The sequence below is a fragment of the Giraffa tippelskirchi genome, chromosome 5 (assembly GCF_054371585.1).
Source record: "Giraffa tippelskirchi isolate mGirTip1 chromosome 5, T2T-mGirTip1v1.2.pri, whole genome shotgun sequence".
Taxonomy (NCBI): Eukaryota; Metazoa; Chordata; class Mammalia; order Artiodactyla; family Giraffidae; genus Giraffa; species Giraffa tippelskirchi.
In genome coordinates, this window is record NC_137279.1 from 114,521,271 (window position 1) to 114,544,491 (window position 23,221).

Sequence of the window (23,221 nt, forward strand, 5' to 3'; positions counted from 1 at the left end):
AGGTTTTTGTCTGGACTTGTCTATAGCCATTGGGCTTCCCCGGTGGCTCAGACTATAAAGAATCTGCTTGCAATGCAGGAGACACAGGAGACATGGGTTCGATCCCTGGGTCAAGAAGATCCTCTGGAGGAGGGAATGGCTGCCTACTCCAGTATTCTTGCCTGGAGAATTCCTTGGACAGAGGAGCCTGGTGGACTATAGTCCATGGAGTTGCAAAGAGTTGCACACAACTGAGCGACTAACACTTGTCTATAGCCATTAACCACATGTGACTCTTGGGCACTCAAATATGCCTTGGTTGAATTATATATGCTTAACTATAAGATACGTTCCAGATTTTGAAGATTTAAAATAAAAAAAAACAATATAAAAGTCTTGCTTTTTTGTCTTGATTACATATTGCTGTGTTCTTTTTCATTTTTTCTAATGCAGCTTCTTAGAATTTTCAAGTTATTTGTGTGGCTCACATATTTCTGTTTATCACCTCTGGTTAGGAAACTATTTATAACATAATAAAGAATGAGTTTACCTGCTTTTTAACTGTTGAAGTGCATATGAAAACAAGTACTCCTAAGCAATATGAAATGACTAGTGTTACCAAACCAGCCAGAACAAAGCTACATTTAAGGACTGTCGTTTTGTTCACCTAGCCCTGTAGGCAGAGGTGCAGTTTCTGTTAGGTGATTTGAAATATGAGGCTAACTTTTGCAGACATTTCTGGAGCAGACCTTGGTCTGGGACTAAAGATGAGGCATCTCCAGGCTGGCAGAAAGGGATATGTTCTACTCCACAATCGGACCTGTCATCCTGGCGGCGTTGCCTGTTTGTTCCTGTGCTCCAGGCACTTTCATCCTTTAAAGAAGGAATAGCCATGTGGGCAGCATGCTGGAAGCAGGAAGCCAAAGAGCAGAGGTCTCTGCGTGACTTTGAAAGTGAGCCGGGTTTGGAAAATATGTTAACTTTGACCCAGCTGAATGATTTGTGGGCAGTTTTGAAAATTCATTCTATTTCCAAGTCCCTTAAGTAACAAAGAACTCTCCCAGTCTATTTCTGATCACATAAACAATGTCTTCTCTGGCCTGATACTAACACATAGGACACACCTGTTTAAAGTGAGTTGTGTGAAAGCCACAGTGGGTTCTCAGTGAACTGGTAATGACACTGCTACAACCTCAAGTGCTGAACTAGAGTCATTACTATAATTGTACAGTGAGTAATCAGTGTTTACCTACAGGGTCCACAACTAAACTCTCTGTTGTGGTAGTTTACATGTTAAAAGTGTCACATAATCTTCGTAGATTGTATCTCTGTGTTAAGGCAGGAAATGATTTGCAAATACAATTATATTTTCAAAACTAAAGTATTTTTTAGTTGTGTACAAATAATTGAATTCTTTATTATTTGCATACTAAGTTCAACACATCCTAACAGACCACTGTAAACATAGGAGAAGCAGTATTTATGTTTGGGTCTAGCTAGAGAGTTTGTTTCTGGACACCTAACTCTGCACTGATGAATTTCAGGTTTCATCTGCTTTGGTATTTGGACCCAGGGGATGGTTAGAACGGTGTGTAAGAAAAGTTGTAAATTCTCTTTACTTGGTGTGAGAAAATTAGCATGGCTGGTACCAGTTTGCTTTTCTCCTGCCAGCACTTGAGTTTGAAAGTGTTCATTTTGAAACTATCTCTGTGAATTATAGTCAAGTGAATTTTATGAGCTGCTGGAATTTATGTGTGTGATTCTGGAATCTATCTAGAGCATAGCAGGCAAAGTGATTGGACAGGGCTGAACAGGAAATATGAGGAAAGTAGGCAGAATAAGGCTGAAAGGGAGCAGACCAGCTCAAGGTTGCTGAGTGGACAGCTAAATGATTTGATCCCTGCATGAGGGCTCACATTCAAGAATTTTAAGGTGTGCATAGTGGTGATGGTGGTGTACTCAGATGGAGAGTTCTGAAACTCATACAGCCTCTATGGTCACCAAGAAGAAGATGAATTTGAAGGGAGTGAAGTTGAAGGCATGGGGACGAACTGGAAGGCTGTTCCAATAATCAAGGCGAGAAATAGGGCCTGGACGAAGGCAGGAGCACTGGGAGAGAGAATGAGTTGGACTGAGAGACATTTGAAAGGGGGAATTGCTAGGATAAGGTGTGAAGGAGAAGTGGCAGTCTGGAAAGTTTCCTGGGGATCTGGGCAGGGGAGGGAGAGGAGCGAGACTGTGGGCTCCTTGGGAATAGGGAGCAGAAACAGGCTTGAAGAGACCGTGCTCTGCTGGGTCTTCTGATGCAGAGAGTGGAGGCCGAGAATGCAGAGACAACAAGATGCCAGCAGTGTGGAAATGCCTCACAAGACAAGAGCTGGTCTGTTTGATTTAGAAAAAAATTTTGCTTAGTGACCTTGTCTCTTAGAACCTGAAAACTATTCACTATCAACCACATAAGGAAACTATGATTCAGGAAATAGCAACTAGTAAGATCTTCTCAGAGAGTAAGGGGAAAATGTTCTCATTGGAACAGGTGATGATGGAGGGGATGGGGTCAGAGGGTGGTGTCTCTCACCCACCATGCCTCACTTAACATGCAGACAGTCCAAGAAATTCTCTTTTGCCTTTCAAGGTTCAGCCTAGGGTCCCCTCTTTTAGGGTCACCTTTTGAGCCTCCCTTACTTTATCCTTCAGGTTAAAGGGGAGAGCTGACCCCTCTCTCTCCTCTGGGTTGTGGATGTACTTTGAAACACTAGGTCTTTGTTTTCACTAATCACCCTTGTGGTCTTTCCCAACAGCTGGTGGGTTTTCTGAGAGTAGGAATATTCTCCATTTTGTTATCCTCAGTGTACGGAATTGATTGGGTGTCTAGCTCATAGTGGGTATTCTGTAGATCTTCAAGGAGTAAATGCAGGAGATTCATAGACAAGAGGGTGAATTGGAAAGATCAGTAGCCTGGGTAGACGATAAGGGACCTGGGTTCTGCTGCTATTGGTTCTTTGACCTTGGACAAGCTAGTTAACTTTTCTGCACCTTCGTTTTTTTATAGGCAAAGAAGGAGTCTGAGTGAAAATCTAGGAAATTCTTGAATGGTCTTCAAGAGGTCCCTGGATTTCAGAGTTTGATAGACTTATATATTTAATGTGTATGTGTGTATTTGTATATAGGGTCCCCCCACCCCTCCAACACCAGGAAAGAACCAAGAACTTTCATCAGACTCTCAAAGCAGTTTGTGACTTAAAAGTAATTAAGGATCACTTGAATAAACTGTGGTGATGGCTCAAGAATTTCTCTATAGGATGGAGTTGGGAGGGATTGCCGTATGGTTGGGGGTGGCAATCCAGCCAAAGGACTTGTCCTGAAATTGTGATTAAATGACAAATGCACTCTAGTTACATGGATTTTTTTTTAAAATTATGTTTAATTGAAGGATAATTGTTTTACAATGTTGTATTGATTTCTGCCATACATCAACATGAATCAGCCATAGGTGTGTGTGTGTGTGTGTGTGTGTATGTATATATATATATACATCAACCTCCCTGCCACCCCAACCCTACCCTTCTAGGTTGTCACAGAGCCCGAGTTTGAGTTCTCTGAGTCATACAGCAAGTTCCCACTGGCTATCCTGTTTACATATGGTAGTGTATATGTTTCCATGCTACTCTCTCCATCCATCCCACTCCGTTTGTCCCACCCTCTCCTCCCCCGAATCCCCACCCCTCTGCATCCACAAGTCTGTCCTTTATGTCTGCATCTCCATTGCTGCCCTGAAAATAGGTTCATCAGTACCATCTTTCTAGGCTCTTTATATATGTGTTAATATACAATATTTGTTTTTCGCTTTCTGAATTACTTCACTCTGTATAATAGGCTCTAGGTTCATCCACCTCATTAGAACTGACTCAAATGCATTCATTTTTATGGCTAAGTAACATTCCATTTTATATATGTACCACAGCTTCTTTATCCATTCATCTGTCAATGGGCATCTCAGTTGCTCTCATGTCTTAGCTATTGTAAATAATGCTGCAATTAACATTGGGGTACATGTGTCTTTTTTCAGTTATGGTTTCCTCTGGGTATGTGCCCAGTTGTGTGATTGTTGGGTCATATGGTAGTTTTATTCCTTTTTTTTTTTAAAGGAATCTCCATACTGTCTTCCGTAGTGGCCATATCAGTTTACATTCCCACCAACAGTGCAAGAGGGTTCCCCTTTCTCCATACCCTCTCCAGAATGTATTCCCTTTTCTCTACACCCTCTCCAGATTTTTTAATGATGGCCATTCTGACCAAAATCACTGCTGATGGTGATTGCAGCCATGAAATTAAAAGACACTTACTCCTTGGAAGGAAGGTTATGACCAACCTAGGTAGCATATTTAAAAGCAGAGACATTACTTTGTCAACAAAGGTCCGTCTAGTCAAGGCTATGGTTTTTCCAGTGGTCATGTAGAGATGTGAGAATTGGACAGTGAAGAAAGCTGAGCGCCGAAGAATTGATGCTTTTGAACTGTGTTGTTGGAGAAGACTCTTGAGAGTCCCTGGACTGCAAGGAGATCCAAGCAGTCCATCCTAAAGGAGGTCGGTCCTGGGTGTTCATTGGAAGGTCTGATGTTGAAGCTGAAACTCCAATACTTTGGCCACCTCATGCGAAGAGTTGACTCATTGGAAAAGACCCTAATGCTGGGTAGGATTGGGGGCAGGAGGAGAAGGGGACGACAGAGGATGAGATGGTTGGATGGCATCACTGACTCGATGGACATAGGTTTGGGTAAACTTCAGGAGTTGGTGATGGACAGGGAGGCCTGGCGTGCTGCGATTCATGGGGTCGCAAAGAGTTAGACACGACTGAGCGACTGAACTGAACTGATTCTGACCAGTATCAGGTGATATCTCATTGTAGTTTTGATTTGCATTTCTCTAATAATGAGCGATATTGAGCATCTTTTCATGTGTTTGTTAGTCATGTCTTCTTTGGAGAAGAAGATCACTTTTTGATTAGGTTATTTTTCTGGCATCGAGTTGCAAGAGCTGCTTCTATATTTTGGAAATTAATCCTTTGTCAGTTGTTTCATTTGACAATATTTTCTCCCATTCTGAGGGTTATTTCTTTACCTTGTTTATAGTTTCCTTTGCTGTGCAAAAGGTTTTAAGTTTAATTAGGTCCCACTTGTTTGTTTATTTTTATTTTCATTATCCTGGGAGGTGGGTCTTAGAGGATCTTGCTATCATCTTTATGTCATAGAGTGTTCTGCCTGTGTTTTCCTCTGAGAGTTTTATAGATATTTATATTTATTTGAGGCAGTAAGTATGGAGATAATGGGGACTGAGAGGAGATGATCTCTGAGCCCCTCCCTCCATACTGTCAATTCTTAGAGCTGTTTTAATTCCATATGAGCTGTATGTTATTCTGGTCCTTATTAGTGTTTCATGAGCAGACTGGGTGGGAACATTTGTTTGCTTGCTTTTTACTAAAATTCACTGTAGCAAGGTCAAATACAGTGACCTTGGAGTTAGAATTTTTATTTGATTATTTTGATTAAACATTAATTACACAGAAGCAGAAAATGAACACTAAATAAAAGAAAAACATTTACGTCCACAGCCCTCATTTTTAAAGAGGAAAGTGTTATAATTAGACCAGTTTAGCAACTGTTGGCAGCTATTAGCAAACATTGGCTATCATGTACTGGAATGTACAACATAATTTATTAAATATGTTCCCAGCCTTTGGAAAGTTTTCTTTTGTATCATATAATAACTTGAGGAAGATATCACATTTAATTCTCTAAAGTGCTTTGCAAAGATCAAATCTTACTTTACCAATGATGATGGTGGCAACAATGGCATTAGGAAATAGCAGTGAGAGTATGACATAGTCCTAAGTGGACGCCCAGCTAGTGAGAGGTGGGGCTGGGATTTAGAATCCAGAAAGTATGAGTCTTAGGCTTGCATCGTAACCAGTCTAGTATATTGCTTTCCTAAAGAGAAGTTCCTTTTCTCTATGGCACTTTACTTTTGAGACCTCAGAATAATTTATATAGAATAATTCTTGCATTTATGATTAGTATCAAGACCTGCACAAGATAATTTGGACCCACTTGAACCTATATAGATATTCTACTCTTTTGAACAATGCAGATGTATTTCCCATAGTTCGTAACTTTCTTGATACAGAAATAATACTTTGTTTATTTTATCTGGTTGTACTGCTTTGCTTTCCCCACAGAAGAAGTGCTCGGGAATTATGATATTCAAAGCAACAACCAGGTATTTTAGGAAAGAAAGATGTAGACATGTTGCTGGAAATGGCCCTAAGTCACGCTGTATCCTAATGGGGTAATATACTGTATGAGATTAGAATTGCAAAGAAAATTAAGGTAATGAATTCTGTTGATTTCTTAGGAAAAGGTGGGATATTTTGTTATTCTGAAACTCAGCATCTGGTTGGGTTTAGAGTAAGGCTTCATTGTCAGAATAGTGTGCTTGGGTAAAACCAGATCTCTGGGCTGCTTCTGGTTGCCCTGAGCTAGTCTACAGGCCTGTCCTTCTGTTTGAATTACCCAGCTAAGCATGACCAGGCCCACACTCCCAATTGTGTCATCTGGGGCCTGGGGTTTTCCTTCATGACCCCACAGGGCACTTGCTCTGAGCCTGTAGGAACCATGATGCAGCATCCCTGTCTGTGGCTTCAGCTGCAAGGCGGCAGCTTCATGCTGCAGAAACTTCTGGGACTGCTAAGCTTGTCTGCCACATGGGGTTCAAGCCTGCAGCCACCTGATTGCCCTTTCAGAACCTCCCTTCCTGGAAGGAACACTTCTCCAGGAATTCCTCTTGCATCCAGTTCCCTGTTCAGGAATCTTCAGAGCCTTCTCGTTGCTCTGGGAGAGAGTTAAGAGAGAAAGGTTCAGAGTAGATAACTGAAGGAGGTAAATCCATAATTAATTTGCATTTCTTGGTGGACCTGTGTGCTGGTCCCCATGGTTCTTGTTTTTCTCTATGTCCATGGCTTCCTTACTCAGGACTTTGAAAGGAGCTATGACAAACTGGTTCTGCATGGTTGACTTGTTTTCCTCACAAATTACAGTATCAACAGCACTAAATGTGCTAGATTAGCAGAGGGTGAGAATTAGCCAGAAGGTCTCATGAAGAGAAGAGTTAAAATGGGTAGCTTTATTAGTATACAGTGTTGCCATTCTGTTTTTGCATACTTTTTATTTCAAGGCTTTTAAACTGACTAATGGGGATGGAAAAAATAAAGAGCTCAAACTAAATAAAAATTATCATTAGGGGGAAATTTCGATGGGGGAGTGCCACTCTGTATGTTCTCTAGGTTTGAGGAGATAAGCAGCTCTTTCTCATACTTAATATTTCATTTTCATAATGGACCTCTTCTTCAATTATTCATTCATTCCTCACTTGTGGCAGGCTAATCTCGTTACATATCTTTACACATATTATCCCTAATCCTCACAACAGTTTTGCAAGGTAAGTATTAGTCATTTGTTTCAGCAACAAATATTTTTGTGTTAAGTGGTTGTAGGAACCTGGCTGTGAGCTCAGTGATGGGAACAGAACAGTGAAGAAGCAACTTCCTTGCCCTTAAGTTATTCTCCATTGTTGGATGGGAACGACAGACAGATGAACAGGTCATTAGAATGCCTTGTTATGTTATTTTTAAAGAATATTTATTTGGGTCTTAGTTGTGGTGTACGGGCTCAGTAGTTGTGGTGCTTGGGCTTAGTTGCTCTACAGCATGTGGGATGTCCTGAAACAGGGATCTGACCTGCGTCCCCTGCATTGCAAGGCAGGTGCTTAACCACTGGATCACCAGGGAAGTCCTTGCCTTGTTATATTCTTACACACTCTTCAGGTGTGATGTGAATTTGCACAAATTTTTTGAAGAGTGATGGTTATACCTTAGTCATCCCATCTTGGAATCCTTCCTATAGAAATACCTGCACATGTTTGAAAAGGTATTTGGCAAGAATGCTAATTGCAGCATTGCTATAGCAAAATGTTGAAAAAACTCACCAGCAAGGGAATGGTTAAGTCATTATATCACATTGGAATGTGGTACAACATTAAAATGAATAAAGAAGATCTGTATGTGTTGACACCACTATCTGTGATATTTTGTTAAATGACAAAAGCATGTTTGTAGAAAAATCTATATAATAGAAACACATTAGCTAAAATAATGATCATAAAAAAAAAAAAATTCTTACAAGAGTCACACCAGATTCTTACCTTGGGTTTCCTTTAGGCAGAAAGTGAGAGAGCTGTGTGTGTGTGTATGGGTGGGGGGTGCAACTTTTATGTATTTCTGTATTATTTCAGGTGACAAGATAAATATGAGTCCTTCTGAACTATTTTAAATAGTAGATAAATTTTTAAACAAGGTGGTAGGTGCGAGGGCAGAGTAATGTCCAGGGTCCTGTGGGGGCACAAAGAGCCCATTCTGGAGCAGGGAGATGGTCAGAGGAGGCTCTGGGTGGGAATCAGCCAGGCTGAGTTCAGGATAAACATAGTCAGGTATTTGGAGGGAACAGAGAACGAGAACTTTCTGCTCTGGAGTATCCTGGAGCTTTCGGGTGGGCCGTGGTGGAGCTGGCCCCTCCACACTGTAGCAGCCAGTCCAGATGGTCCTGGGTGCTTCCTCCTCCTTCATTTTCCCCAGTGCATCAGCCTCTGTTCCTAAATACGTCACCATTTCTACCTCTTCTCTAGCTCCCCTACTGCTGTCTTAGCTGAGACCTCTCATTTCTTACCTGGATGATTGAGAACCCTCCCCTTTGTGGATCTCCTGGCCCGTTTCTATCCAATGTCCTCCTACTCCAGTCTGTCCTTCACATTGCTGAGTGACCTTCTAAAAATGCAATTTTGACCCTGCTCTCTTCCTTAAACTTGTCCAATGAGCCTTCATGGATTTTGGAATCTAGCTCACCCTTTTAAAGCATACACACAGAAGCCCTGCTCACCTCTCCCACCTTCCTCACATGTCACTCTTATTCCTATTATCTGGAATTTTTTTATTTTCTTTATAAATGCTACTCTTCTTATCAAACAAAGGATAGATGTAGGTAGGGAAAGAAAATCCATGATGTGGATTTAGTAGTTGGTTGTCAGCCTGTTAACCTGCAAATATTCTAACTTGTTACACCTCCTTTCTGAGACTTAATGTCCATATGTCACACTCTTTGAGGCAACAATTTAGAAATTAAGACATTTCAAGGCCAGTTTCAAGGGCAGTCTTCTTACTGCCCTAGGGCATATTTTCTTTTGTAAATATACTTGAATGGATGTTTCTAACAGCAGGTCATTCTCCACATGGACGGCTTGAGGATCTGGCATTAATTTGTGTACTTGTCTATTCCAAATCCGGATACACCCCACCTTTATAGAATACACACTGTTCTAAAAACACTACATTGACCAATAATTATTTGCTTTGACTAAACTTAGAGTTGGATGGACCTGATGTATAACGATAGACACAAAATTGCGTGATAGTCCTCTGAGAGTCACTTTAAGACATGATACATATTATCCTTTTGTCTCATCCACTGACATTACATCTTTGTTATTTTTCTATCCTTGAATAGCAGTAAGTAGTCCTTCTAAGTAAATAACAGGAATTGGTTTCAGCTTGTTAATTTTCAGAAATGTTTATACTTATATTCAATGCCTCAGTGAAATGATAGTCTATCATTTGGCTCCCTCTGGTGGAAAATTGTATGAAAAAATCAAACTACACATAGTCTTGTGTGATGGGAACATGTTATAAATTTGGTGTTTTACTATTTGCGTTAAAATAAATAACAGAAGTAGTAGAACACATAGATATACTAATGCTGTTGCTATTTCTCTCGTTATTGAGTAGTGATGGTGCTGTGAAAAAAGCAAATTTGAAGCTGACTTCACCCCATAACTTTAGAACAGTGCCACATCAGGATAAGGCTCATGCTAAAATTCACCAGTGTAGTTAATTTGTGAGTCTCAATATTACTTCACAGATTATCCTGGAATTCTTCAACAGCTAGCCTTTTCCCTAAATAATACATATTTTTGGAAATTTAGCAAATGATTATTTTTATCATGCAATCAGTTTGTTTTGATAAAATTATTATTTGTTTATGGTCTTCTGAATTTATAAACTCACTGAAGATGCTTTATCTTTATTCTGGAATATTTATTATGGATATCAAGTGTTACCTAGGTGTTTTATTTTTATATTTTTTTGCTCTTCAGCAGTTAAACCAGGAAGAAATTGCATAAAAGGTTTTGATTAAATTTCATTTGTGTATAATAAGTTTATTTTGTGTATTAATAACAGTTCACATTTATTGAGTCAAGCATTTGATAGGCATTGTCTCATTTAATTTTCAGTAATTCTGTGAGACGAGTTGTTATTATCCCCATGATAAAGGTGGGGGCCTAAACCCTCCAAGTGTTCTCAGCTCACCGTTTGTAACCACAGCAACATTCTGCCCCCTGAAGTAGGTGATACAGAAGTGTATATGTGGCTAATGCCCTTATGAGTAACCTAGTACTGCAAACTATGTTTCCATCTTTGAACTGAAGAATGCAAAGATTACCTCAACCCAGAGATACATTTTTACCTTTTCTCCTTTTTTTCCCCCTCATTGTGAACAGACTGTGTAATAGAACCTCTCCACGTTTTGTTTAGAGAGTTAAGACAATTTATGTCTATTATGGTAGAAACAGGTTTCATGAGAAAAATATACTTTAGCTCACTGACTTCCTCCCTAAGTCTTTGAAAGAGATGCTGTTAGGTACAAACGTGGGAAGGAAGGTACAGTTTCTAGGTGCTGATGCTAAAGCTCTGTCAGAGCACAGGGAGGGTGAAGTACTGAAGATCTTTATAAAGAATTTTTGAAACAGATACAGAAAATTAAGGTAATGTAGGAAATTCTTTTTCTAGAATTAGAATAAGGTAGTTTTCTTAAAGTTGGTGTTTGTAAGAATAGCTACCCTATAAATACTTTACATGCATTATCTTTTTAATTCTTATAATAAGGTAAGGATTATTAATAATCTAAATTATTATAAGCAGTATCCAGATGAGAAAACGGAAACCCAAAAAATTTACATAGTTTGTCTAAGGATATACGGCCAATAAATGGTGAAGTCAAGATTAGCACTCACGTGGTCTGGCTTGAGAGCCCACCCTGTGAACTACCATGTTACACAGCAGTGCTGTCCAATAGAACTTTCTGTCATAGCGAAAGTGTTTCATGTCTGTATCATCCAGTGCAGTAGCCACTAGGCACATGGGCTACTGAGCAATACTTGCAATGTAGCTAGCCCAACTAAGGAACTTGATCTTTTGTTTTAAAAATGTGAATTCATTTAAATTTAAACAGCCTCTCTGTGTCTAGTGGCTACTGTTTTGGACGGTGCAAGAGTGCACAGGGTCTTTCAGATCATGTAGAAGTGGAAATATGAGACCTTTAGGACTACCTTGCCTAACTCCTTGTTTTTACTGGTCAAGAAACGGCAAACCAGATGGTTAGTCATTTGCTTAGCATCATAAAGTTTAGGAAAGGGACAAAATTACAACCCAAATGTTTTATACTTCTCAGTTATATCTCTTCCCATTCTGCACTTTTGTGGTATCTACAAATTTACATTTCTGCTGCCATTGTTAATATTAGCTAGTAAAGCTAGTTTTTGAAAATAAGTCTTTTTTAATGAAATGCATGTCTAATAAACCCTGTCCTCTTTTCTCAGGTAATAGAAACGTTATCACGACTTTCTCGCACACCTATAGCGCTGGCCACAGGAATCAGGTAAGCTGGTTTCTCTGTGGTTCATGTGTCCCATTCAGTTCAGTGAAGTGATTGTTTATCAAATAGTTACTGTTTGTAAAGCACTTTGCACACAGGAACTGCATCTCATTCACTCAGAATACCTAGTATATAAGTACTCAATAGACATTTGAAATTTGTTGAGCAAGTAAGAACTTATTCGTAGAGTTGAATAAGACACCTTGGGGAAACATTGTTCTCAATTTACTGATGACAATCACTGATACGTTTGTTTTTTTAAAACTTCCTCTAACATTTCTATACAGGTGATTCATTAAGACAAATGCTTAATTAAATAAATATTTTAAAAGATGTTGTAGTACGTTTATATCTTATAAGCCATAACAAGAAGTCACAATGTTCAGGCATTTTAAGAATTAATCAGACAACAAAAATGATATATGTACAAGGAGATATACTGAAGATTTTGTACTAAATGAAATCTTAGAATTATAGTTGACCCTTGAATAGTGTGGGCATTAGGGGCACCCACTGTCCACACATTTAAAAATTTGAATATAACTTACAGTTGATACTTTGCATCCTCAGTTCCTCTGCATCAGGGGTTTCAACCAACTGTGGATTGTATAGTATTTACTACTGAGAAAAGTCAGTTTATAAGTGGATCTGTGCAGGTCAGATCCTCTTGTTCAAAGGTCAGCTGTAAATTGGTTAAATTCTACTTTTTTCATGCGGTGAAGCATTATGCAGTCAGTAAGTATGGAAATGGAGATACATGTGTTGTGTTGGGCCTCTTTTGTTTAAAATACGGCATGTTCAAGTGAGTTCAGTTAGAAAGTTGTATTGTTTAATGATGTTAGAAATACAGAAAAGCAGTTTCAGCAGTCGCACAGCCAGGCCGCATGGAAATGGAATGGATCACATTTCTCATGTGATTTCCTCAGGGGTCTGTAATTGTCTCCAGCTGTTATGGTGCTCTGTGAACCTCTGTCTCTTCTTCTGTTGCTTCCAATTTTCTGTTCACATTCAGATTCTAACACAGGAGATACAAGCATGTCTACAGGTTTAATCAGCTGTGGCTGGCAGCCCAGTCCTTGGGTACAAAGCATAGTGACCTTGGGGAGGATGCCCCGCAGACCCTTTCTCAGGAACAGATCATGAACTTGGTAGCTTTCTACAGAGGGAGTCTATAGGTTGGATAAATGTTGCATACCCTGTCATTTCCTCTTCAGTTTATGATTATCTTTTCATGTCAGCATATATTTTGTTATATGCAAGCAGAAGATTTTGAAATAGCATGTTTTTATTTTTATGTGTTTAAATATGGTTAATTCTGAAAGGATACATAGAAGTTTTTTTTTTCCTTTTTAATTACTCTTATTTATAATTTCAGTTTTTACTACAATGGACTTGTATATAAGAATATAATAAAATGTGTCAAGATATTTATTTTAAAAAAGGACTTTGAAACTGGCATTTTTGACACATTTTAATTTATTTGAAAAATGTATGTTCCTTAAATGTCCTAAGTATTCATCTGTAAACCAATGTGAAATATTTTCCCTGTACTAAATACAATTATTTAGTGCTTATTTGTTATTTTGATGGGTCCTCTTGTTTTTATGAAACATAGGACATGCTGGCTGTATGTAAAGGAAGGGTAAAGCTTTTGGTACCATAGTATAATCACTGTGATTTTGTTAGATGTAAATTTAGGGCATTATGTTGTTGTTATGAACAAAGATCAAAGCGTGAGGCAAACAGGGGAGTCAATGGCTAGGAACAGGGCATAAATTAAAGTGATTTTCTTTGACCAGGGGAGAAAGAAAACACCATACTCTCCCTGAGCCCTGTTTGACTCATTTGTCCAATAGATGAAAATAAAAAAAATACGACTTATATAGTTTATGGTCTGAGTAGAAAAGTATATCAGAGTCAATGATCATATATAGAGGACATGACATTTTTTACTTCTAATTTTTTTATTGATACTAGTAAACTGAGTCATGCCTGGAGGATTGTTACCAAACTATTTGTCAGATCAGATTCTCTAAGCGCAAAGAGACAATGTGGAAGATAAGGGCCCACTCTGAACTGGGAAGCTGCAGTGGGTGGTGAGGCGAGCCTGCAAGTGTGTGGCTGGTGGGAAATGGTGAGCACCTTAGCACGTCTACAACCACTCACATGACTGTAGTGACCAGCAGTGGTTGCTGCAGGGGTTTTGGGGTAGCAGGTGCCACAACCTTCCTGGGGGACCCTGACACAGCCGCAGGGTCCCACTCTTTGGGAGAAACCCCAGATGTCGTGTGAAACATGGTGACTGACCTGACCACTTTGGCTGCAGCTGACCTTTTGCATTTAGTGAGTGGTAAATGTCCAGCCTTGTTGTTGCTCATTCACTCTTTTTTTTCCCCTCCCTCCTAGGCCCTTCCCGACAGAAGAAAGCATTAATGATGATGACATCTACAAAGGCCTGCCTGATTTAATAGAGTATGTTGAGCGTTTTCAGCAAAATTTCAGCAAAATTAACACCACTGCCGATTTTTGCATTCTTTGTGAATTTTAAACATAGGTGTTAAAATAGCTATCTAAAGGGGAACTGTGGCTTAGTGATTAAGACATGTAAGAATTAACCTCAAACTCCTGATGGAAATGTTCACAAGAAGATGTACTTCAACCGGCTTTTAATTCCTGTTGTGTATCTTGCATTGCGTGAGTCTCTGTGGAGAGTAAAGAAACAGACAGCGATGAAGTTAACATTTGGAAGTTTCTCAAAGGCATTGTAGAGGTAGTAGATGAACCTGGAATCCGAAAAATAAGAAACAATCAGAGAGAGAAGTAGAATCTACCATCAGACTTGTAGGACAGATAATGCTTGCAGCGCAAGTTCAAGGGCGGATGAGATTAGTGTGGGTGGGGGTTATTCAGGGATGTTTCATCAGATGGTGTTGATTCTGAACATAGAATCCTTTTGGGCCATATTAGTAAATAGTCAGGAGAGGCTAAAGGTCTTTGCAGCTGATTATCTCCTGCTGATTGAGTGACTTGTGCAGATTACAAATGAATGTAAAACGTGATCCTCACCCCTCAAGGAACTGATGCCAAAGATCAGGTATGTTTGCAGAGAATTGTAATAAGACATAGATTCTGCTCCAGGAGAGATTCAGGTTGTATGGAAATTCATCCATGTATCCATCATGATACCCAGCACAGGGAGCTTGTTCTTACTCTAGGACTTTTACACTTGCTGTGCCTTCTGCCCTTGTGGCTGACCCCTCACCATTCAAGTTTTCACTCAAATGGCCTTCCCAGCAAAGCCTTCCTGACTACCCTACCTAAAATTGTCACCCCACTTCCCTTGCCCTGTGTTTTTATGGTACCTGCCTCTGCCTGAGGTAGTCTCGGTTTGCTTTATGTACTGTCCATCTCCTCATCAGAGGGCCGACTTCACGAGATCAGGGACTTTACCTTGTTCTTGGCTATTTTCCTAGCACTTCAAACAGTGTCTAGTATCTAGTAGGCCCTCAACAAATATCTGTTTTCTGAATAAATAGCCCAAAGCTGCATTGAGCATCTACCTCTTCCAGGCATATTTCAGGCTTGAGCTGTCCATCAGGAGACATCTATCAGTTCCTAGGAGCCTGTGCTAACCATGTTTCTACACACACTCTCATGTAACACCACATTATGAAGTTGTTACTAGTATCACCACAGTTTACAAATGAGGAAACTGAGTCTTGAAAAGCTAAGTAACTTGCTAAAGATCATATTGCTAGTAAATAGTGATCTTTGGGTTTGAACCCATGCAGTTCTTATTCTGGCTCACTGCATTGACTCCCACAAGCACCCTGCCTTGCTCCTCCAAGAACTTTCAGCTGGAGAGCTCTGTGATAGGAGCCATAGGGCCGGCCAGCAGCCCTCCTGGAGTAGGCGGCGTTTGGATGGGCCACAAAGTTTAATATTTCAAATGTCCATCAAGAATGGTTTCTTATCAGGACTTCCATGGCAGTCCAGTGGTTAAGATTCTGTGCTACCATTTCAGGGGGCCTGGGTCTGATCTCTGGTCAGGAAACTAGATCCCTCATGTTATGCTGCAACTTAGACCTGGAGCAGCCAAAAAAAAAAAAAAACAAAAAAGGAGAAGAAAGATTTCTTAATTCTATTTAAAATCTCCTAGAATTTACTAATCTTCAGCAGAGTCATTATTGAATGTCTCGTTGAATTGGCTATAGTCTTCATCAGGTGACTATAAAATTACTGGTAATATAATTAAATTCTTTGTAGTCTTAAAAAGAATATTATTATTTCCAGTGCTATGATGACATTTTTTAACCTCCAGCATTTGTCACTTATGCTTACTCATTCCTATAGTCTTTGCTCATCTTGTTCTGTTGATGTCAGGATTAGTCTGTGAGGATGCAAGCTTGGAGAAAACCTGGGTCCCTGACGTGGCTGTCCAGAGAGATGCTGCCCACCTGGAGTCAGAGGTCCAAATGTCATGTGTTTCCTGAGGATACTTGCATTTGAGTTTGCAGTGAGGTCTTGATCTTCAGTCTTGGCTTTGTGATGAGCTCTATGGCTTCACATACTTCACTGTCACCTTTGGGGGTGGATCGCCTGAAGGGAGGCCCCCAGAGCAAACGGTGGTCTGCTCTGCACTGCAGGGGGAAATGTTCTCTCCTGATGTGGAGAGAAGCTGATGCAGGATGGCATAGAGAGCATGTGAGATGGCTAAGCTGTACAGTGTCATCGCTTCTCCAGCCTTCATGACCAGAGGGTCAGATGTAACCATACATAGATGGCCCGGACACAGGAAAGCTAATGTGGATGGCTGTTATCTATTGACCATTTGAAAAATCACAGCTCCTTCCTTCCTCTCCCCTCTTCATTTTATGCAAATCGGAAATCATTGACCAAACTGTTAGCAAGAAACAGTTTTACTCTGGGATTGAATAACAAAACCCAAACTGTTCTAGCCCAGTCGTGATGTGTGTGGCTGCATGTGTGTCCCTCCTGCAATTCTTAGAGAAAAATCTGTGTGGATTTATACATATATGCCTCTGCTCTCATGGGAAATAGTCAATAGCAAGAATTAAGCAAGATGATGTCATTTTTCGATTGTTTGCTTTTTGTTTTGTTGTTGTTGTTTGGTGGAGGGTAAGTTGGGGGGTCTGAGGCAGGAAATGGATTTCACAGCCTGTCTTCCTTCTGAACAGGATCCCCTTTGATATAGAACCTACTCCTTTATCTTTTTTTAAAATCTCAGTTCCTTCATGACCTCATCAAACCTTCCTATCCTTTGATGGGTTATGGAAAATGCTCAAACCGGTTGAACTGCCCCACTGTTCTCAGAGGAGGCTGCCTGCCTAAGCCCCTCAGTATGGAAATTCTGGAACTGCAATATGACTCACCATCTCCCTAGTTTTCCAGAGTAGAAAGCTGAGAAGCATCCTTCACTCCTTTCTCCCTCTCCCTAATCCAGATTGGTCCCCAAGTCTGGTTGGTTGTACTTCATATAGTCTCTACGTTGTTTCTCTCCTGCCTTTATCCTAGTTATGGTGCTCATTACCTCCTATCCCATCTCCCCGTCTGACTTCTTCACTCTCCACACTACCCCTCTGTAACCCCCCTATGGTCCCCAGTTGCCCAGGTAAGGTTCAGCTCACAGAGGACAAGGCTCTTCTCAGATTGGTTCAACTCTTCTTCTCTGGATCTCCCCTCACTCACCTGGACGGGACTCCACCCTCCACATTGCCAGGCTCTGCACACCTGCCTGCCTTCACACAGCTTGGTATCCTTTGTCTGAATACTCATCCCATCTTCTCATTTAGTGTGTCATCCCTGAGGGCAGCAACTGTGTCTGCCTCATCTGCAGCTGTATCTCCTGGAACATGGTATTTGTTCACCAAATACATGTTGACTAAATAAATACACTGCAGATCCAGTTCAGATGTAGTATCTTCTGTGAAGCCTTCCCTGACTTCCTTAGTCAGAGTATCGCTTACTCTTTCCTCTGCATCATAGAATTCTGTTTCTGTGCTGTTTTCCACATTAGATTATGGCAGAGCCCTTGGATCTTCTGGATCTAGGCATTCTTCTGGATCTGGCAATCAGTAGGTTCTTAGTAAAAATCAGGTAGGTGAGTAGACAGGAGGACAAGTCATCTTGGAATGAGTTTTCTCAGAGCAGAGTTCTCTGGAACTTCTCTTACCATTGGATTGCTCTCCCTTAAGGCACCTTTATTTCTCCTGGGTGTTTGACAGTTCCTTTCTGTCAGATGCCTCCAAATAACTCTTCCTGACAGACAACCTTGTGATTGCCCCTACTTTGAAAAATGCTCCGAGTTGCAGAGTGACATTTATAGTTACAATGTTTTTATTTTTGTATGCATCAATTTATAATGTCCTATCTGCACAGGCCCAAGAGAAATGCTAAGGGCTGGCAGTATTGGAAGAGTGGAATTTCTTTTCCGAGAGAGGTTAATGCTTCTTTCTAACACACCTTATTTTATTAATCTCAGTTCTTTGGCATTATTTGTTAGTAGAAGCTATTTATGGAACTCTTGAACGGAAAGGAAAAACTCGAGGAGTAGTGATAGAATGGGTGATAGGTAGAAGCGGCTGTTTCTACTTTGAACAGGTTTACTGTCTCACATGAAGAGTTCAGGGATGATACATCAATCAGTCACTGTGGAACCATTCATGGAAGCTTTAAAAATAGAGATTATTTTCCACTGCTGGGAGACTAGCAGAAGAATTTAAAAGGCTTTTAAAAATGTCTTGTGGCCTTGGGACCTTCTGTTTAAGCAAAATACAAGTAAAACAGATAAAAAAGGAATCTGACTCAAAGGGAACCTATGGGTATCCTTTGAGTAACCTTGAAGGAACATGGTTTGAAAACTATTGCACTAGATGTTGATGATTATAATCAACAGAAATTAATGCTTTAAAAAGATTATTTATAACATAGTAACTCCTTTCCAACTCGCCTGTCTTCTCCAAAGTATATCCTTTAACAAGCATGATGAAACGGAGACTTTTTTGTGGGGGCCAAGGCATGTGAGATCTTAATTTCCGAACCAGGAAAAGAACTTGGGGCAGGGCGGTGAAAATGCCTGGTCCTAACCACTGGACCACCAGGGAATTCCCGTGAGGCCTTGACAAATGAAAAGTGGGAGGCAGTAAAATAGAGCAGGAAGAGAGGAGATAGTTAGCATCATCCACTCAATGGACATGAATGTGAGCAAATTCTGGGAGATTGTGGAGGACAGAGGAACCGGGTGTGCTGCAGTCCATGGATCCACAAAGAGTCGGATATGACTTAGCAACTGAACAACAATAATGATAATAGAGCAGTTAAAACACTCAGAGTGTAAGATAGCCTGAATTTTAAATCCTGGCTTTGCCCTTTGATGAGCTGTGTCATTCTGGGCAAGTCAAAGAATCTTTTGTTTTCTCAAAATCCTTGTCATTATGACTGACCAAACAACATGCCTACCTGTTAACACAGTAAATGCTGGGCCTGGGCAAGCGAGGATAATCCATGCAGAGTGATGTAGTAAATGCCCAGTGAGTGTCAGGTCCCTGCCATCACTGTCGGATTCTGTTGTAATTGTTCATATCAGGAGGGACAGAACTGGAATGTGAGCCTTTCACTCGTTCCACTCTTGTTGATCTGGATTTTCTACTAAAATCCAGTAACCTGTTTCTCACTATTGTACTTATTGCATGATAGAAAATGACATTTATGTTGTACTCTTTGTTTCAGTGAAACCCACGTGGAAGATGAAGAGGGTCTGTACGACTGTGTGTATGGGGAGGATGAAGGTGGCGAGGTATATGAGGACCTGATGAAGGCGGAAGAAGCACAGCAGTCGGTAGGACTTTGACTTGGCTAGGGCTTTTTTAAGTTACTCTGAGTATTTTATAAGGAAAGTGATTACTCGAAGGAATAATTACTATAATAATTATAATTAATGTTTATGCTATAATTAATATTATAATAAATACAATAGTTATAATTAGTTGTTTAACTTCGTTGGAGTCGCCTTTTGTTTTTTTATCTTGCTTTTAACTATATAACCATGACTTACTAGTCTGAATTATTTTATTAGGAAAGTGATTATTTGAATGGCTAATATGATAATTATAATTAATAAAATAAAATAATATTCATGTAATAAGTATATTAATTGCAATTGTAATGAAATGATTGTAATTAATATAATAGTTAAAATTATTTAGGTAACTTCTGCTGGAATTATTTTTTGTTTTCTTTTTTATGTTTGAAAAGTGTTAGTCGCTCAGTCATGTTAGACTCTTTGTGACCCCATGGACTGTAGCCTGTCAGGCTCCTCTGTCCATGGAATTCTCCAGGCAGGAATACTGGAGTGAGTAGCCATTCCCTTCTCCAGGGGATCTTCCTGACCTAAGGATCAAATCCAGGTGGTCTCCCACGTTACAGGCAGATGCTTTACCATCAGAGCCATCCCTTTTTATGTATAACTGTATAACCATGACATACTGTTGCATTTGGAGGCATATGAACATGATATTGGGCTTCCCAGGTAATGCTAGTGGTAAAGAACCTGTCTGCCCAAGCGGTAGACACAAGAGATACAAGTTCAATCCGTGGGTCCATAAGATGCCCTGGAGGAGGGCGTGGCAACCCACTCCAGCATTGTTGCCTGGAGAATCCCATGGACAGAAGAGCCTGGTGGGCTATGGTCCATAGAGTTGCAAAGTGTTGGACACAACTCAAGTGCACAAAGTGTGACATTGTGCAGTTCAGAACATCCATAGGGACTCTCTGGTCTAATCCTTTCATTTTACTAGTAGAAAAATTAAGTCTGAGAGGCAAAGGGTGTGCCACCCAGCTAAATAAAGCAGAGTGGCAATAGAGCATAATTTCAGGGAATCATAAAATTATACTATTATGAAAGGAAATATCTTACAAAGCAGATAAGTCTACTTTAAATTTGATGTGGCATAAAATATATGTTAAAGAATATTTCTTTCTATTTGTTAGGAGTTGATATAAGGTATTTTTCTTTCTTTTGTTTCCTTATAGGTCTCCTAGCATTTTTTTTCTATTTTATAAACATAGTTTCAGATATTACCATAGTCAATATGAACCCACAAAACTATCTGCATGAAAATACGTAAAACATTCAGAATTACTTTGAATGATTTTCTCATCTATAATTTGAAATAGAAAAGAAAAAAGTCAGTTGCTTAAACTTTTATTAACATAGTCTTTTTTTTACACAAAAACCTTTCTTCATGAGCTACGTATGGTTTAGGTTTCTTCAGTACTTTGATGAATTCGCTCAGCTCTCTTTGTCCTCTTGCATTTAATAAAAGGCTGGCGAGTTGTCTGATGCCCAGGTAGGGAGCAGCAGCTTCTGTGGGATGAAAATAGATTGGCTGGCCTGTGTTTGGTAGATGTCATAAATGTGTGCTTTTACCTGCTGCGCCAGCTGATTGGACACCTGTGGCAGCATTTTAAGTGTTTTAGGTGACAAAGTACTGTCTGTGCCCCCTTAAAATTATCAGCTGCTTTGGGCATCAGCAAATTCTTCACTATCTTTCCCAAGGACTGTCTTCACCGAGCTGATGGTGCTCGGCTGTCCATGTGGCCCAGGGTGAGCAGTGATGATGACAGAAGGCATAGGGCACTTCTAGCACACTCCTCAGGGTGCTAGGCGCTCCACATGGGTTATCTCATTTACAGATCCTTGGGCTGGGTACTGTAATTTTGTTTTATAGATGAGAAAATCGAGACAGAGAAATTAGGTAACTTCTTCACAATGACAAGCTAAATGACAGTAAAACTGGTCCTTGAACCCAATTCTGTCTGATCCCCTAATCTTTGATCTTCCTACCATGTTCTTCTGCCTCTAGTCTTAAACACTTAGTAAAAACCAAACATCAAGATGTTAACTCTTGAAAAAATATTTTAAGATATTTTACTTACCAAATATCCTTTTATGATTTTTTGCAGTTATTTCTATAGCACTTGTAAAGTATGCTGTACATTAAGAAAATGGTATTAGACCATTCATAATGTTTCCAGATTGAGTTACATTTATAGTAAAATAGATGCTTCAGTTTAAAGAGAGTATACTCAAAGTATATTTTTAATTATCTCAAACTTTTGCATTTACATTGTTCAAATTTTTTTTAAAAAGCAAAGTGTTTTAGTCATTCAGTCGTGTCCAACTTTTTGTGACACCATGCAGCCCGTCAGGCTCCTCTGTCCATGTAATTCTCCAGGCAAGAATGCTGGAGTGGGTTGCCATGCCCTTCCTCCAGGGGATCTTCCTGACCCAGAGATTGAAGCTGGGTCTCCTGCATTGCAGGCAGGTTCTTTACCATCTGAGCCACCAGGGGAGCCCTTTAAAAGCAAAGATCCTTCACAAATGCCGTTCAATGTATCTTGAAGTTATTTGTGTTGTTAGAATGGAAGGCCTGGGCATTCCCTGGTGGTCCGGTGGTTAGAACTCCATGCTTCCACTGTAGGGTGCACGGGCTCCATCTGTGGTCAGAGAATTAAGACCCCACGAGCTATGCAGCATGGCCAAAACAAAACCAAAGAAAAAAAACAAACAAGAAATCATTATGTTAGAATGGAATGCTTAAAAATTAAATAATTTTTATTTCTATCTTCTACTGAAGAGATTAATATATGAATTTGATTAAATAATTTTAATTTGAAAATTCTAATTGTAGAAATGTCCAGAAAATGATATACGATGTTGCTGCCTAGCAGAAATTAAGCAGACAGAAGAAAAATATACAGAAACACTGGAGTCAATAGAAAAAGTAAGTCGTTAGGTATTCTCGATTTTCAAACACAGTAAGTCACCTACATACGAACCTTCATGTTGTGAACTTTCAAAGATGTGAATGTGTGTGACATTCCCTATATGCCAGTTGTTGCAGTGTACTTTTTGAGGTAATGTACTATAAGATTAAAAATATTTCTTGGTTTTTTTTAACGTGTATATTATTTGTGCGAAAGGTATTATAAACCTATTACAGTAAAGTACTATATAGTTGATGGTGTTAGGTAGGTACCTAGGCTAACTGTTGAACTTAAATTGAGTTTACTCATGCGCTTTCAGAATGGAACTCATTTGTATGTCAGGGACTTGCTGTACTGCCTTGTACAGTTAATGCATTAGGCTCAATGTTTCTGCAGTGTCTGTGTATTCTGATATTCAGTATAATTTTGGATTTAAAGATCTCAAAGCAGATTTATTCATCCCACAATCCGACAACGATTTATTGATTTCATAGTGTCTGAATGGCCCTAATTTAGGGGCTGAGGGTATAGCCATCAACACAACAAATTCTATAGTTCTCCTGACTCTGATGGGAGGGTTTATGATTTAAACAAGTAAGTATGTCAGGTGGTGATAAGGCCTCTGAAGAAAAATAAGG

The 23,221-nt window shown here is 39.8% G+C and overlaps 1 protein-coding gene across 3 annotated transcripts in view; it reads left to right on the plus strand.

Moving 5' to 3' along the window:
• Positions 1 to 23,221, plus strand: part of VAV3 (vav guanine nucleotide exchange factor 3) — a 425,599-nt gene that overhangs the window by 188,709 nt on the left and 213,669 nt on the right. For all 3 annotated transcript variants that reach the window (XR_014054805.1, XR_014054804.1, XM_081493863.1), the window contains exons 3-6: positions 11,740 to 11,798; positions 14,202 to 14,267; positions 19,545 to 19,653; positions 22,508 to 22,600. Coding sequence is in view for 1 of the 3 variants with exons in the window: in XM_081493863.1 (XP_081349989.1) it covers positions 11,740 to 11,798; positions 14,202 to 14,267; positions 19,545 to 19,653; positions 22,508 to 22,600 (327 nt within the window). In the remaining 2 variants the exon portion in view is untranslated. The remainder of the gene's footprint in view (positions 1 to 11,739; positions 11,799 to 14,201; positions 14,268 to 19,544; positions 19,654 to 22,507; positions 22,601 to 23,221) is intronic.